The sequence below is a fragment of the Camelina sativa genome, chromosome 18 (genome assembly GCF_000633955.1).
Source record: "Camelina sativa cultivar DH55 chromosome 18, Cs, whole genome shotgun sequence".
NCBI lineage: Eukaryota > Viridiplantae > Streptophyta > Magnoliopsida > Brassicales > Brassicaceae > Camelina > Camelina sativa.
The window spans coordinates 19232884-19249420 of NC_025702.1; the positions used below are offsets into that span (position 1 = coordinate 19232884).

Genomic DNA, 16537 nt, shown 5'->3' on the forward strand with positions numbered 1-16537 from the left:
ATTAACAAAAAATATGTATCCAAAACTAGGTTCTAACCCGTTTCAGCATAAATCTTTATATATTTGTTTATACATATATAATTAATTACCACAAAACATGTCAACAAGAAAGTTCTAACTATTGAAAAATTGAACAATAAGAAAAAGTTATAAACAAGAACTAAAATCACAAAAAAAAAATTAATAATAACAAAAACCACATCTTGTAAATATGTTGCCTTTTTACTGTCTCTAAGTCATTGTGCTGTATTCATAGTCTAGTGATAGGTCAATTGTTAATTTACTATAGACAAAAAAGGGTATTAGATACAAATATATACTGTATTTGAATAAAATCTAGGGAAAACTAATATTATGTGATAAGCCGTAAGAAAAATACAACCATATCAATGAGAATTAAATCTTCTTCTCCATTCATCAATGCTCGATTTCAACAGACCCCTTGGCCTATTCACCCAAAAACTGTTACAAAATAAGGAAACACAAAAGAATAACTCTACAAAAGCAAAAAATACTAAGGATAAAAACGGCAGCCGAAATTGTAAGATCCACTTAAGCCGACGACTTCTCGGAAAATAAGCTTTCAAATGCCCTTTGACATCGATGATTACTCATTTCCCCCCTTAGTTCCATTATACTTGCTTGCTTTCATCTTTATAATTACCATCATTCTCTTTTGTTTTATTATTTCAAATTAATAAAATCTAAAGGTGGTAATTAAATTAATGGTGTGTGTGCAACTGGATTAAAGAAGCCATATATATATATATATATAAAAGTACATGACTTCCAAATTCCACCTTCTTCGTCTTCTATCTCCTATATATACCTCAATCTCTTTCACACACTTCCTCTGGTTCCACATCATCTTCTCTATATAATCTTCTTCTACACGCGCGCACACACACACACAACCACATATATACCGTCAGCAATGAATCTGCCACCGGGATTTAGGTTTTTTCCGACTGATGAAGAGCTCGTCGTTCACTTCCTCCACCGGAAAGCTTCCCTCTTGCCTTGTCACCCTGACGTCATCCCCGACCTCGATCTTTATCCTTACGATCCTTGGGACCTTCCCGGTATATACATACGCATATCTCTCTCCCTCTCCCTCTCCCTCTCAATATATGTATATGCATCATGCAACATGATCACAATGATCCCATAGTTTATCCCATAGTTTACTAAACATGCATGTACATATTGTCAAATATGTATGTATTTATGCTTCTAGTATCCATGTAGGTGAGTATCATGTATGTACATGTATAGTTGAATATATATATGTTGATCCAAATGTAAGGACACAGATTGATAGTTGTCACCAACTTAAGTAACCAATCTGTCTTTTTTTTTTTCCTTTTGCTTTCTTTTTAATAGTACACTTTTGTTGGGTTGCTCCTTTTAAGGATTGTTTTTGTTTCCAAAATCTTGCCATACACACAAATATTAATAGTACCAATATTTACCTAATAAATTTCTTTTATTCTCTTGGAAGGAATCTATCAATTGGTGAACCATTATTAGCATTGCTTTGTTCATAGTCATACATGTGCACCAATTTCAATCATTCGATCTCATGATACACCAACACAATCAATCATATATATATTATGCACACTCACCAAAACACATGTACGTAGACATGCATACATACAAACAAATACACGTGCATATATAATATTAAGTGATGTTTTATCAAACACTTGACTAGTTAGATCACTAGCATGCATATCCTAAAAAAACATAGAATATTATCTTGTGGATAAATCGTCAAAACTCTATGCTAACATAAACAAATTTACGTATAAACTACAGGGAAAGCTTTGGGAGAAGGGAGGCAATGGTACTTTTATAGTAGAAAGACACAAGATAGATTAACAAGCAATGGGTACTGGGGATCAATGGGAATGGACGAGCCAATCTACACAAGCTCCACACACAAAAAAGTGGGTATCAAAAAGTATCTAACTTTTTATCTCGGAGATTCTCAGACTAACTGGATCATGCAAGAATATTCCCTCCCCGATTCCTCTTCTTCATCTAGTCGATCTTCTAAGAGATCAAGCCGTGCTTCTTCTAGTTCTAGTCACAAACCCGTGAGTACCCTTTTGTTTCGTAAGCCTAAAGTTGTCAACTTTTAACTTAAAATTTTACATTTTCCTTTCAACATAAAATTAGAAGTTGATCTCCACGTGGCATGGATCTTTGTGTGCAGGATTACAGCAAGTGGGTGATATGCAGAGTGTATGAACAAAATTGCAGTGAAGAAGAGGAGGATGATGAGACAGAACTCTCATGTTTGGATGAAGTGTTTTTGTCTTTAGATGATCTTGACGAAGTAAGCTTACCGTAATAAAGACAGAAGCACCCAAGAAAAAGAAAAGGTTTAGTGGGCAATTATTTCTAAAATCTTTGTACCAAAAAAGAAAAGGGGAATGAGAATGACATCATTCTTACAAGTTATATGTTGTAAAATTAGCAATCCTCAATTTGCAAGCAAGAAGCGAAAAAAATCTTGTTGTAATTTATTTTTAAAATTCAAAATATATATATTTTATTATTTTTAATACTGATTGGTTTCAAGATTTACCATGTTAGCCGTTTTCATATTATATGGGAGAAGTGAACAAATTATATATGGCAAATATATATTCCATTGAAAACTTCTTAATATTTTTTTGTAATATATGATTAGAGTACCTTCATCGATCGGTCTATTTTAAACATATACCAATCTAATAATATGGTATAGATTTATTCTGAAATCAATCATAACCCTAAACTGATTGGGTTGTGTAGGCATCACAATAAAACTTTTAAATTGGAATATATATCGTCTTTTTGCCTAATACCTAAGGTTAGGAGAGAAACCACATCTACCCAGTGTGGGATAAAATTGCAGCCTACTTCTCATCCTTTAAACATGCTATATATTATTATTGGTAGAAACGGATTAGAGATTTTGACTAACAAGATCCAAAACACTAGAAGATTTATATAATGGGAAATAATGATTATGTTACCACTGGATGCATGCAAATGAGACTAAAAAATTAGCCCCCCATGTTGGCGAATAATCATGGGGAAAGGCTAATAGTGTGTTAAAAAAGTTATAGCGACCAAACTAACTTTGGCTTCTTCTTTTTTTTTTTCCGTTTCTTTTTCGTTCTTTCTTTCTTGAAAGATTATAGTATGATTCTAGCTTAGTTTCTAACTCAACAAACAAACCAACAAATACGAATTATATTTCTCTCTTTTTTAGATGGAAGGGGACAGGCAGCTTGGAAAATAATTTTTCTAAAAATAACTTGTGGTCTTAAGTTTAGGTGTCCAATATATCGTAGAATCAGATTTGCTCTTGAAAGTTATATACATTATTCTAATACGTACATAGCCAAAATACTCGAGAAGAATACAAAAGTAATTTATTTATTTATTTTTCTCCTTGTGACTGCTTGTGAAGTCCCAGGTGAGATATAAATCAAAGGTAACTTTTGTGAAAAGAGTGAAAATATCAATTTTTGATGAGTCAGTCCTAAGTTTAAAAGAACAAAAAGGTTTTGTATAAAATAAAATTTGATTATGTCGAAGTACATAAATTTCAAGTGTGGCCTTTAAAATTGATATACGGGTGGCCTACACCTGATCCAGTTTAGGGTAGGATTGCTATTTAGTTAATGATTTTTTATAAGACTTGGGCAATTGAGAGCCTTTTTCTCCAAGTTATAGAGTCTCTCTCTCTATATAGATCTTTGATTGGGTTTAGTAGTTAGTTGTCTTGTGTCGCCGAGCCAAGCAACATAGTCTTTCTACGTTTATTAAGTTTTTTTTCTTCCCAGTATATGTATATTTTTATGGGTGCTTGCTTAGCAAGCACTGACTCATGCATGATGCAAGCACCTTGAACATATATAATAATAAGAATAAAAAAATCTAAAAGAACTAAAAGATTTCAAGTTGGGATTTTAGATCATTGTATAGTTTGGGACTGGCTGTGGAGATTTTCATGGTATTGCTCTGTTTATAAATATAACAAACTCATAATCAGAAAACCGAATACTTTCAAAGAAAACAGTATGTAAACTTTATCTACGCAATGGGTTTCTAACCAGTAAATGTTTTTATCTTGTTTATCTTAAACCAGAGGCGATTATATATAAATTGGGTATGGGATTTGAAATGGCATTGCAGATTAAATATCAAGATCCAATCTGGTTAACCTAAAAATGTGGATTTCGTAAGGGCCTTTGGTTAAGCATTCATTGGTTTCCAATCTTACACAGCCAAAATAAAAACCAGGGTTTGGTTGGTTCTTGGAATGCAGAATGGCAAACCAATAGAAACTTTTGTAATAATCATTCGAAAAGCTTAAGAGAGTTTGATGGATGGGAGGAAATATAGTGGTGAATAGAAGTGTTCTATGAAGAGAATGTTACCTTTCTGTTTTACTGGTGGTGCTCCTCCTGACGTTTGAAAGATGACATTCTCTGTTTGTATTTGTAGTCCCCGAAAACATAATCTGGGAAGAGCCTGTCATGTGATTTCATAAAATCAAGTTGAGCCTGTGTGAATGTTGGGAGTCCATCATCAGAAGGTGACCACTCTTTGTTTATCTTCATAGTTTGAAGTCCAGCAGAAGTTGAAGGCAATTCTGGTTTTGGCGTCACATTTTCTACTCCAACAGATGGTGAAGCCAAGTCTGGTTTTGGCGTCACTGCTTCAAGTCCATCAGACGGTGGAGATAAGGCTGGTTTCTGCGTCTCTGTTTCGAGTCCATCAGAGGGTGACGACGACAAGTCTGGTATTTGCGTCACTGTGTCGAGTCCGTCAACAGAAGGTGAGGAGCCATGAACCGCAGTGGTTGTACTGGTGCTGAGATTGTCTGTAGCAGTAGTAGATATGGGAGTTTGGACAGGTACTGGGTCGCTGGTGGTTGTGTTGGGCTGGCTAGAGGAAGGTGTTGTGGGAAGTGAGTCTCTGCGGCGGTTTCTTCTGGTTGGTGTTTGGTTGCCAAAGAGAATTGGAGGAAAGTCCTTTTCAGAGGTTAGCTTATAGGGGTCAGATCCATGGGGTAGGAGCGGAAGAAGTGGGGGTGGTCTCTGATAAAGATAGATCAGAGGTCGAGGCCGGTGAAAGTATGGGTATGGCTGCAGGTGCAGGGGATTCTGCAGAGTAAACTGGAGTCTTGAGTTGTTCGTTTCTGACACAAAAAGGCTTATCATAGAATAATAAAGTGTGGGTTTGAGATCAAATTACAGCTCTTGGAAACTGCGGATTAAATGGGTGTTGCTGAAGTGGAAAAGGAGTAGCTTGTCTTGGTGTGAGGATGAATGGTTCAGCAGAAGCTTGCAGCTTTGATGGCTTAGCAGCCTAATAAACACAGAGATCAAAGCAAATGAGAACTGGCTATATGAGCTTATTATGATTCTTCAGAAATCCTGATACAGAATGAGTTGTGAAGTAAAAACCTTTGGTATACAAGGACTATATGCCAACATCTTTCCCTTGCCAGCTGAAGAAGGTTGCTGAGACAGAGTAGTTTCCTGCAAAATCACCAAAAAAACTCTTTAACACCTAACTATGAGCCTAAAGGGATACACAAATTTTGCTTCTCTTGAATGTATTAAGGCATTGTCATTCAACATTATCTCTGTATTTGTAATCATGTTCAACAAAAATAGAGATTTCTAACTTTATCTGATTCAGCTTCCTTTCATCTATAAACAGTCCTGACTTTGCATTGCTAATGTTGTAATTCCTTTTAGGAGTCGCAGGACTCAAAAGCGATGACATTTTATGTTGGAAACGTCCCTGCCGGATCTTATCCATCGGCCAAGTCTGAGGGCTCTGCTTCGGCGTCTTGTAATCAACCTATGTAGACAAACGGCTCGTCTTTGTCCATCACGTCGCTACAGACTTGAAAAGTTAGACATTTTAAAATCAAAATTCACCAGAGAATTTGCAATTTAAACCCCAAAAAACAAACAACGAATCACCAGAGAAGTGTCTTTGACTTATTCGCTGTTCCTCCCTGCCGCTAAAAGCTTTCCGATTAAACTTTGACAATCTGAAGAACGTAATCGAGAGCACAAGACGATAAGATTCAGATTCAATCAAGCGTTATCAGCATCCACCGCACAAACATTTTCCCGCCAAATTTTCACGATCACGATTCACGAGAAAACGCTAAAATCTACCAAATCTTCATCAAACAACTTGACGAAATCGAAAGCGAGAACGATATAAGTAGAAACGAAGAAGAAGAAACCAAAATTTCACGATCGTAAAATCAAAACCTAGAGTAGTTGCAGAATCGGGAAAAGAGGGAAAAAAACACAGATTCAATCGCGATAGAGCTAAGATCCAAAGCTCGAAATTGGAAGATGAATCAAGATCGCATACCTAGAAATCGAGATCGAGTAGCTAATTCGTGCTCTTCTGATCCGATCGCATCACGAAGCTTGCTCTCAAAAAAAAATCTCCACGGGAGAGAGAGAGAGAGAGAGAGAGAGAAGAGGGAAAAAAATCAGTTTCAAAGAGACGAGTGTCGTTAGCTTAACCGCCTCAGTGGATATATAAAGGCTAACGGAAAAGGTAACGGCGAAGTTATGGTGCCGTGATCCAATTCGATGATGGCTTGACTTGGCTTTGACTGTATATTAACTCTAACGGCGTTTCTTTGACCTTCTACTTAACCGGTTGAGATGAACTTAAACCAAAAGAATATTTTAATCGAAATGATTTGATCATTCGATTCGACTCGGTAAGCTCCGGTTTTTTCTTGAAACAAAACAAAACATAGAAGAACAACACTTTTACTACATTGCTTCATTCCCAACAACAATAGTCAAATAAACAAAGGACTAGGGTTCGAGCCGCGGACTAGATGGTCAAGTGAATACTGAAGACTAGACCAAACAAAAACAGAGACCCATGAAATGTACATAAGGACCCAAAGAGATACAAAAAAAAAAAAAAAAAAACCCAAAAAATNAACAAAATCTCCACGGGAAAGAGAGAGAAGAGGGAAAAGATCTGTTTCAAAGAGACGAGTGTCGTTAGCTTAACCGCCTCAGTGGATATATAAAGGCTAACGGAAAAGGTAACGGCGAAGTTAAGGTGCCGTGATCCAATTCGATGATGGCTTGACTTGGCTTTGACTGTATTTTAACTTTAACGGCGTTTCTTTGACCTTCTACTTAACCGGTTGAGATGAACTTAAACCAAAAGACTATTTTAACCAAAATGATTTGATCATTCGATTCGACTCGGTAAGCTCCGGTTTTTTCTTGAAACAAAACACAACATAGAAGAACACTTTTACTACATTGCAACATTCCCAACAATAGTCAAATAAACAAAGGACTAGGGTTCGAGCCATCGACTAGATGGTCAAGTGAATACTTAAGACTGGACCAAACAAAAACAGAGACCCATGAAATGTACATAAGGACCCAAAAAAAAAACCCAAAAACTATACATATTACATAAAGCTTTACACAGATTCTAGCTTTGTTACACACATAGAGAAGAAGCTTTCAAATTCCATCAATGGAGTGTTTGTTGTTTCATGCTACCACCAAGCAGAGACATTAGCCCACCACCGTGAACTCTCTCCTCAGGAATCATAAAGTCAAAGATGCTCCTCCCATTGCTGCCACTACTGTTGTTGTTTGTTTCCATTTCGGGTCTCTCACTGTTTGAGAAGCTCAAGGACTTCATTGATGGAGGAACAAGAACCTGCATTGGTATCATCAGCTTCTGTCTTTTCTCCGGTTGATGATGCAGCGGTGGCAGAGGGCGATCAATGGAGTCCGTGCAATCAGATACCACGCTGACTCCAGATTGAGAATGATCAGTGGTAGTAGTAGTAGTAGTAGTGGTAGTTGCAGTTGTTGTGGTATGGGAAGAAGTAGAGACTAGGCCACGGAAAAGTCCCGGTCCAATCAAACCAATCTTGCTTCCAGCTTTATCCTGAGACATACTGTTATGCGCAGCGCATAAACCGCTCTTTCCTCTAGCGAATTTCTCGCATTTCCAATCCCCTCCCCATGAGCAACGTTTCCCACCACCATGTGCCTTGCAGAAGTCAGTGCTACCTTGTGCACTCTTCTCACAACCATCAGACTTACACCGTTTCCCACCACCGTGCTTCACGCAACAATCAGTCCGTCCACGAGCGCTCTTTGTGCACCCGGTCACAACACATCTCTTCCCACCACCGTGAGCTACACAGAAACTAGTCCCACCGTGAACACTTTTAGGACAAATACCTCCACCATCAAACATACAACGTTTTCCTCCACCATGTGCTTTACACAGCGGAGTACTACCTTCTGCTCCCTTTGTACATCCCGCAAATATGCAGCGTTTCCCGCCACCATGAGCTTTGCAGTAGTTTGTACTTCCTTGAGCACCTTTTGTACAGCCTGAAGACTGACAACGCCGTCCACCACCGTGGGAAATACAAAGCCCTGCTTGTCCTTCAGCACTTCGTGTACAGCTTTCAATCCGACACCTTTTGCCACCACCATGCTTGATGCAGAGCCCGGATTTGCCACGTGCAGCCTTAGCACATCCCTCAGGGAATCCACAACGTCTTCCACCACCATGAGATATGCAGAAGTCGGTTTTTCCTTCAGCGCTCTTTGTACATCCCAAGTGTTGGCATCTCTTTCCTCCGCCATGAGCTTTGCAGAAAGTGGTTTTGCTCTCAGCACCTTTGTTGCAGCCTGGCTTTTGGCACCTCTGCCCACCTCCATGGCCAATGCAGAGCCCCGAAGCTCCTCTTGCTCCTTTCACACATCCCATGAACTTGCACTTCTTTGGATTGCTCATCCTTTGCTGAGAAGACGTGGCAGATGCCGTCCTATCAGAGAAGGCACCTATAGAGAACTCTGACTCATGGCTCAGCTGTGAAGTATAGGCATCAGTTCCAAAATTAGTACTACACTCTTGCATTCTTGAAGGTTTTCTAACAGTTTCCGTTCTTGGAGCAAAAAGAAGCGATGGCATATAGCCGCCTGATCGCCTTGCAGATGTAGAACCCTCATCAAATAGAGCTTGGGAAACATTAGTATCCGCATATGTCAACAACGAACAATCAAGTCCGCTGAAAGTATCTGTGGTCACAGCGAGAGGACCAAGTTGCAGAATTGAGTTACCTCCTCCTGATGAGAGTTCCTGAACACTCCCGGAAGAAGCTGACCCTTTGTTATTATCATTATTAACCTTGACATTGTAATAGTAGGAAGGCGGTGTTGGACCCAAACCGAGAACCAACCGGCAGCCACCATCAGGACAATTAGAAACATCAGAACAAAGCTTATGGTTATGGTGAGAGGTCCCAATTAATCTCCCAGCTGCACTGCTTCCAAGACATTTCAAGCTAAGAGCAGTATCACCGAAACTGTCAAGCTTTGCAATACCATTGCCACGAGAATAGTGAACAACACTCTCGTTCAAATCCATATGAAGAGTAGATATAGAAGAAGGATGCAGAACTGACGACTAAAACAACAAAATACTTAGAACACCTTTTGTAAGAGCTATAAACATAAAAGCAACTTGAGATATAAACATCTCCCACCACTGACAAATCCCCATGTATCTGCCCTGTCCATCTTCAAGATCGGTTAAGAGCAAGACCTTTCCTGCAGCAGTTAAAAATTAAATTCAGTAGAGAGCTTGAAAGTAAGTAGAGCAATAACACTACAAATGACACCACTGACTAATCAATCATCAAAAAAGAAGCATGTGAGTAAATAATAGTGTATAAATAACACAAGTTGAAGTTTAGGAAGTAAAGAGATACCAAAGTACAGGACCAATAATTGGTTACAACTGTGTCTGAAAAGGACCAAGTACCAACCAAAATAACTTATGGTGGCTGGCAACATTGTAGCCTTATAGGTAAAAGTGAAACGTGAAGAGTACATCTTTCTATGCTCAACTTAAAATTCGAAATCCCCCAAAAAAATAAAAGCAGAAGGGAAAGAAAGGATAAGATAAGATTGGTTTACAGATTAAGTATACACAGTGAAACTCAATAATTTTCGTTAGCTGAAAAAAACAAAAAAATTAAAAGCCAAAACAAGAATTACATATGTTAGACATTTGAAAAACTTGTAATATAAATTGGAAAGTCAACTTTGTGTGTTTTGATAAGTGATAAGTGATAACAACAATGCCCCTTCACCCTCAGGATTTTTTTTTTCCATTGTAAACAAAAAGATCCAAACATAAATAAACAAGATCTAAGGAAATAATTGATATATTAAAAACACCATGGAATTGGAATCAACAAGATTCTGAATCTCTATATCAACACACAAGTTTCTAACTTTGAGGAAGAAGATCAAAAATTCACATCAAGACTATACAAAATTGACTGTGCAACCAAAAGTAAGAAAAAAAAAACAAACATAACATAACCAATCATTAAAGAAATTATCATACTCTAAAGTATTTAAGCAGGTGAAGGAAAAAAAAACCCTAAAAAGAGTATGAGACAAATTACACACACAAATAACATCAGGAGAAAGAAAAAAAAAACCATGCATTCTGGTTCATCAGTTATAACTCGATCAATCAGTAGTAATACAAAGAAACAAAAGTAGAGAGAAAGGAAAAAATAAAAACCTGATGGATCTGATAGAGAGAGAGGGAGAGAGGTTCCGTAAGCAAAAGCCTCGTAAAGTGAGAATCTGCTGTTTCGTCTAAAATATCGAGGAAGACGAACAATAAGGAAGAAGAAGAAGAAGAAACCAAAAAAACAAAAAAGACTGAAACAGGTGTCGATATATTAGCGGGCTACACAAAAATAGAGAGAGAGAGAGAGAGAGATGAGAGAGAGAGATATTATTGTAGTAGTAGAGCGTGTTGTGTTTGTTGTATGCCTCCCTTTTTATCCATTCAGGAAGGTCCTTCCCCTCTCGTTTATAACCGCGAGTGAGGGAATCCCAATGAATTACCCAAAATACCCTCTGTCTCCGTCGATAGTAACGGTTCTGATTGGATGAGACAACGCTCTATTTTGGGAAATCTAATTCAACTTTGCTTTTCGATGAAAACGACGCCGTCTTTTTAGCTTAAAATGTCTTTTATGCCCCTCTTTTTCGTTTCCTGTTTTTTTTTTTTTGGCGAGTGGTAGTGATGTTGCGACAAGTCACTTCTGTGATTCTTATAAATTAAAGGCAATATATCAACCGGTTACCGTCTTAACCGGTCAGAACTGATTCCTTTTCCTAATTGTTTTTGACGTCATCGTCATTTTTATAAGATTACAGCTTGGGGTTTTTTTAAAATTTGGTGTATTGTGAATTTTGTAATGATGATATCAGCTGAATCAGTCTTGGCAAACTTATAATTGATGATGTATGTTTTATTTTTATTTTTATTTTTGTCATTTTATGTGTCGCTTTTTGTGGAAAAAACGAGACAAAGAAAAAGAAAACGATTATTGTTTTCTCGTGCCAGGTTAATGGAGTAAAATATAGAATTAGCTGGCATCATTTAACCTAGTATTATTAAAAAGTTTAATTAAGATTCCACTATCCAAATGCGAAGCACTTGTATAAAGTTGTAAGAGATTAAAGTAATTATGTGATTCTGTTTCTTTACTTTATTTTTGTACTTACATCTAGTATAGATCTATCTTGTATGTGGAATATGTTCTGTTTCTGTTCAAGCAAAAGACATAGCTAAACCCCTTTTTAAGTATAGTAGAACAATAATGCATGTATATGTTTAAAAGAACACACAAAAAGAAAAAGGAATATATACCATTTAACAAAACGAAAACTAAAAAGCACTCAAAATAAAATCTTTTTAACATCAAATTTATACATACAATTTGATATTTATGTTTGATATAAACTTTATTTAATGTACGGACCACATATTAATACAATTGATGATATAAAACTTTTTGTCGTGGTGTGATGAAAAAAATCCTTGTTTTAGAAATCGCTAGGCGCTAGTTGGATGGTCGGAATGGGCTTAGCGCCTAGCGAGAAAATCGGAGATTAAATGAGGATTAATCGGGGACTAGTTTTAGAGTTATTTTATTAAATTAATAATAAAATTAAAATATATTGTACTAAATATATGTATAATTCTGTTTATGTTAAAAGAAAAATATAAAACTATAGTATTGTCTTTAAAATTATGATTTTTATTAAAAGTTTATACATTAGTTATTGTAAAACATCATAAATTCTTAATTTAAATATCGAAATAACAAAAATATATATGTCTGATTTATATTTAGTTCCAAAAATAATCGTTATACACAAAATTAAGCGGAAAATAATCGGATTAGACAGATATAATCGGACAATTAATGCTAGGCGAGAATTAGTCATTAATTGAGGTGGTAAGAGTGAGCCTAACGATTTTACGGGATGTAATCGATGGTAGATGGAGATTTTTAAAACAGGGAAAAAAATGTCGCAAAGGACCACAACCATCGGACGATTTTTAAAAAAGAGAAATGAAAATGAAAATTTTTGATTTTTATGTTGTTCCAAGAGGCAAATCCTATTACGTCAGCCAATGAGGTTCCTTGCAGAGTGGAAGAATCTATCATAATATTTTAATTTTAACGAATTGAATATTAAAGAAAAAGTACAAAAAAAAAAGACAATAAAATAAAAGGAATCTTTTACTATTATATATGAGTTGAGTCGGCGATTCCGTCAGCTTCGGCCTCAACTCTCCACGCGAACGGCTGACGTCGACATTGTTGTTTTTTACTTTTGTTTTTTACGTATTAAATTAATTGTGTATGTGGAAACACGAAAGCCTTGTTGCTATACTTTAGTCTTTAGACCATGTTTTTTTGGTTTTGACTTCATCACACATTAGCCATATAGGGATGGTTTAGGTTAGGTAGTTCGTTCGCACTGCATGCATACATTTTTATTTCTTTCAGAACAAAATATACCTACTACTATCTTGAAATCACTCTACTAGGCTCATAGATAGGTTTTTATTTTTCAATTTAAATTTGTTGGGAAATTAACAACATAAGGCCCAATTCAGCCCAGCCCAACCTCTAATACATTAGCAAGAACATACCAACAGTGCCAAGTTTAGTGAACGTTATGCTTGATGAAAGTTTTAAGAACTTAAGACCATCCTTTTCGTCTGATTTGGTTTACGACTCTACCTTTTTTTACTAAGACGTATAAAAAACTACTAAATTTGCTTTTTATGCTCTAATAGTAAAAGGAATCGAGAGTAAAGCTTATCTTTACAATTTACAAGTCACTGCAGATTTTTTTGTTCTTCGTTTTTGCTTTCTTCTTTTTAATATGTTTTTTCTTTTCTTTTAATTTAATGATCTAAAAGACTAAAACGATTGTGAAGCTCGTTCAAAACTCAGAACGACCACAAGTATAATAATAATTGAAAACAATATCTGGCCTTGCTCCTTCACAATCTCTCTCCCTCTCCTCTACCCAAATTCAGCCATATTCAAGATCCCACCAGTCCTTTGTACCGAGCGTACGACATTATGATGACAAACATGACTGCACAAACTGTCCCCGTCAAGCCCACGACCTGCACACCACCACCACCAACAACAAGAAAAAACAGATCAACATAGGTTACTATTGAGAGAGATCTTCGTTTTTATTCTCATGGGAATCGAGTTCTGGTTTCGTACATATTTGAAGATGTATCCATGATCGTCGTTCCATGTGTATGGAATGTTCATCCCGAAAATACCAGCCACAAGAGAGTACATTGATAAGCAAACTGTTCCAGAACTTAACACAAGCTCCAACTGCAAGATTTTGAAGATCATCAAGAAAAAGAAGCTCAAGAAGATGATATTAAAAACTGCTTCAAGCTTTCAAGATTCACGTACCTGAATAAGCTGATTCCGATGATTGTCTAGCTGTGAAAACAAAACCGATGGTTTAAGGTGTCAGATTTACTATGACTTGAGAGGATTCCAGATTTGTTCACAATTTGGAAGTTTCGTTTTTTGGTACCTGGATGTTAATGTAGTCCTCTGTGTCATCAATATACTCACGTAGCTGCATCAGAATGAAAGATTTAAGAGTTGTTTTTTAAAGTCAAAACGTCGGCGAAAAAGAACAGAACGAAAAAGGAGAAAGGGGATAACTGTTGTTAATCTGTTCAATGTGCTGTCAATTTGCATGAAGTACGCCTGCAAAGATATCAAAACGTTTTGTATTTAGACTTCGTATAATAAATGAAAGATACAGATAAGATAAAAGAGTTCGTGGAGAATTTAACCAAACCTCGAGCAACATTTCAAGTTCTTCAACATCATTTTCATCCCCACGAACTGTAGCTAAACTCGCTCTACTTGCTCTTGAAATCTTAGAACCTATTGTTGGGGAAGTAGGATACCAATTTGGTTCCCCAACACTACTAATCGGTGAAGAAGCACTAGAAAGTTTCCTTGAGAGGTAAAGATCCGCCATATCATCGTCATCATCCAGCAACTGTTCGAGTTCATCTCTTACCTGCAAAAAGGCGATGAAAAGCTTCTTTATTATTTATTCCTATTACAAACTTTTACATATACTCAAAAGTCATAAGACAAAGATACCTGCTCACCTTTTGAACCCGAGCTGTCAACCGAGTCATGGCACTCTTCAACTTTCGAACTCTATCCAAATTACGGCTACTAATCTACAAAACGGAATTTGAAAACGCTGTTGGAAATTGGGATCACTGGTGATAATAATAAATGTTGAGGTGCATACCTTTGAGGTAAGCTCATCCAAAGCAGGATAAGCAGCTGTTTCTAATTCTGTTGTCCTTGCAGCCAAGAAGCTACAGATTGCTTCCAAAGCTACTTCCAGCGACCGAAACTCGAACGGCGATTCTATATTTGCAACAAGCAGACATTTCAATGTACTAAAAGGCAAAAGGAGTTATATTAGTTATTTTAGAAAAAAGAGGCAAGAGTCTCAGGGTCAGGGGAAAATACCATCTTCTTCACCAGTATCAGCGTCGTTTTGAGCACCTGAGATCTCTTTCCCTTCTCCTTGACCATGCTGTGCTGCATTGCCAACGGGTAAGCGTCTTTGAAGCTCCTCCAAAACTGGAATCACATTTTCATCAGACGGGTCCCGAAGCAAAACCTGTAAGTGAACCAAGTCATTACTACAAGAAGAAAAAAAGGTTCATTGGCAATCATAGACCTGAGACATGACGAAATCAAGCATTCCTTGGCGCTAAATGTATCAACGCCTAGCTGATATTGTGAGTTTTTTCTTTTTTAACAGATTAACGCATACTAAAAACTGAAAAATTAGCCAAATTTTGTCAGGTTCAGTGTTTGCTCAAGTTCCTTCCATAGTGTCAGTATTATGAGATGTTGTGTTACTACAAGAAAGAGCCAAACTCCAACATAAACAAAATCTGTCCAAACAACTCAAAAACCAAATCTTTCAACTGCAAAACCCTGTAAAATCTAAGTGAAAAAGGAATTACAGAGTAAACTAACCTCGTCGGAAGTGATAATCGCCTTAATATGCTGCATCAGCCCAACAGAAACCAAAAAGAACAAAAACTAATCATAGTGGGAAGAAAAAAAACAAAAAAACAAAAACAAGTAATCACACAGTGAACAAAATAAACAAATAAAAACCTCTAAATTGAGGACAATGGCTCTCTCACGGCCAAGAATAGTAGAAGGGTAAGATAAATTAGGGTCGAGAATGCGGAGATCGCGAGCGTGGATCTGGACACGGTGCATGATAGCATACTTATCGAAATCTTGAGATGTGCTCTGTCCCATAGCATCAATAAGAGCCCAATTCAGCGTTTTCTTCTTCACCGTCACAACCGCTGAAGGATCCGCCGGTACCACATACCCGTTTTGCGCCATCTCTTACCACCCAAAAAAAAAAAAATCTTTCTTCAACACCGTCCACTTCCACGCCGTACTGAAACAAATTCAGCAACCACCAACCATGAACGGAAAAAAACCCAAATTTTGGAAAACTTAAAGAAGGAAAAAAAAAAAAAAGAAAGAAGAAGAATCTAACCTTTTGAGCTCAAGTGTTCATACGAATTCGACGGAGAAAACAATACCCTAATGGATTCACAAAAGCTAATTCTCGTCCTTTCTGCTCTCTTTTTTTCATTAATAAGATTTTCGCAAATCTTTCTTTCTAGATTTTTTTTTGTTTTGTCATATTTTTAGTTTAGGTTTGGTTTTTGTGTTGTGTGTGTTTTGCTTTCCGAGTTTTAACAGTTTCAGAAAAAAAGGAAAACGTGAGATTTTCTGTTAGAAGTGAATCTAACTTTCAACTCAAACCGTAGATAACCGAATTTAACCGAATTATAGAATAGCTTAACTATTTGTTTTAGAGAATTATTTTTTTCTAAAATTCTATCGCTTTTGGTTACCATCCACAAATTTTAAACTTTTTTGTTCAAATTTGTTTTTGTCATCATGTTAATATAAATTATAATCGTTCAAAAAAATTGACCCGTAGGTAGTACGGGCTATAATACTAGTCAAATATTTATATAAATC

General features: G+C 36.6%; 3 protein-coding genes and 1 pseudogene across 3 annotated transcripts; 1 reads left to right on the plus strand and 3 right to left on the minus strand.

Moving 5' to 3' along the window:
• LOC104762611 (NAC domain-containing protein 104-like) lies at nt 779–2469 on the plus strand. The gene is made up of 3 exons (XM_010485936.2): nt 779–1082; nt 1822–2102; nt 2222–2469. Exons 1-3 carry the CDS (start codon nt 935–937, stop codon nt 2357–2359), a joined length of 567 nt encoding a protein of 188 aa, XP_010484238.1. The 5' UTR covers nt 779–934; the 3' UTR covers nt 2360–2469.
• Nucleotides 4428–5908, minus strand: LOC104763668 (annotated as a pseudogene).
• On the minus strand, nt 7470–10902 carry LOC104762612. Its single transcript, XM_010485937.2, has 2 exons — nt 10648–10902; nt 7470–9659 (listed from the first exon to the last, which is right to left on the minus strand). The coding sequence occupies exon 2, from the start codon at nt 9475–9477 to the stop codon at nt 7555–7557; it is 1923 nt and encodes a 640-aa protein (XP_010484239.1). The 5' UTR covers nt 9478–9659; nt 10648–10902; the 3' UTR covers nt 7470–7554.
• On the minus strand, nt 13234–16201 carry LOC104762613 (magnesium transporter MRS2-2). The gene is made up of 12 exons (XM_010485938.1): nt 16044–16201; nt 15644–15941; nt 15500–15529; nt 14981–15134; nt 14754–14875; nt 14605–14679; nt 14283–14510; nt 14144–14188; nt 14010–14054; nt 13883–13912; nt 13679–13798; nt 13234–13572 (listed from the first exon to the last, which is right to left on the minus strand). The coding sequence occupies exons 2-12, from the start codon at nt 15881–15883 to the stop codon at nt 13486–13488; spliced, it is 1176 nt and encodes a 391-aa protein (XP_010484240.1). The 5' UTR covers nt 15884–15941; nt 16044–16201; the 3' UTR covers nt 13234–13485.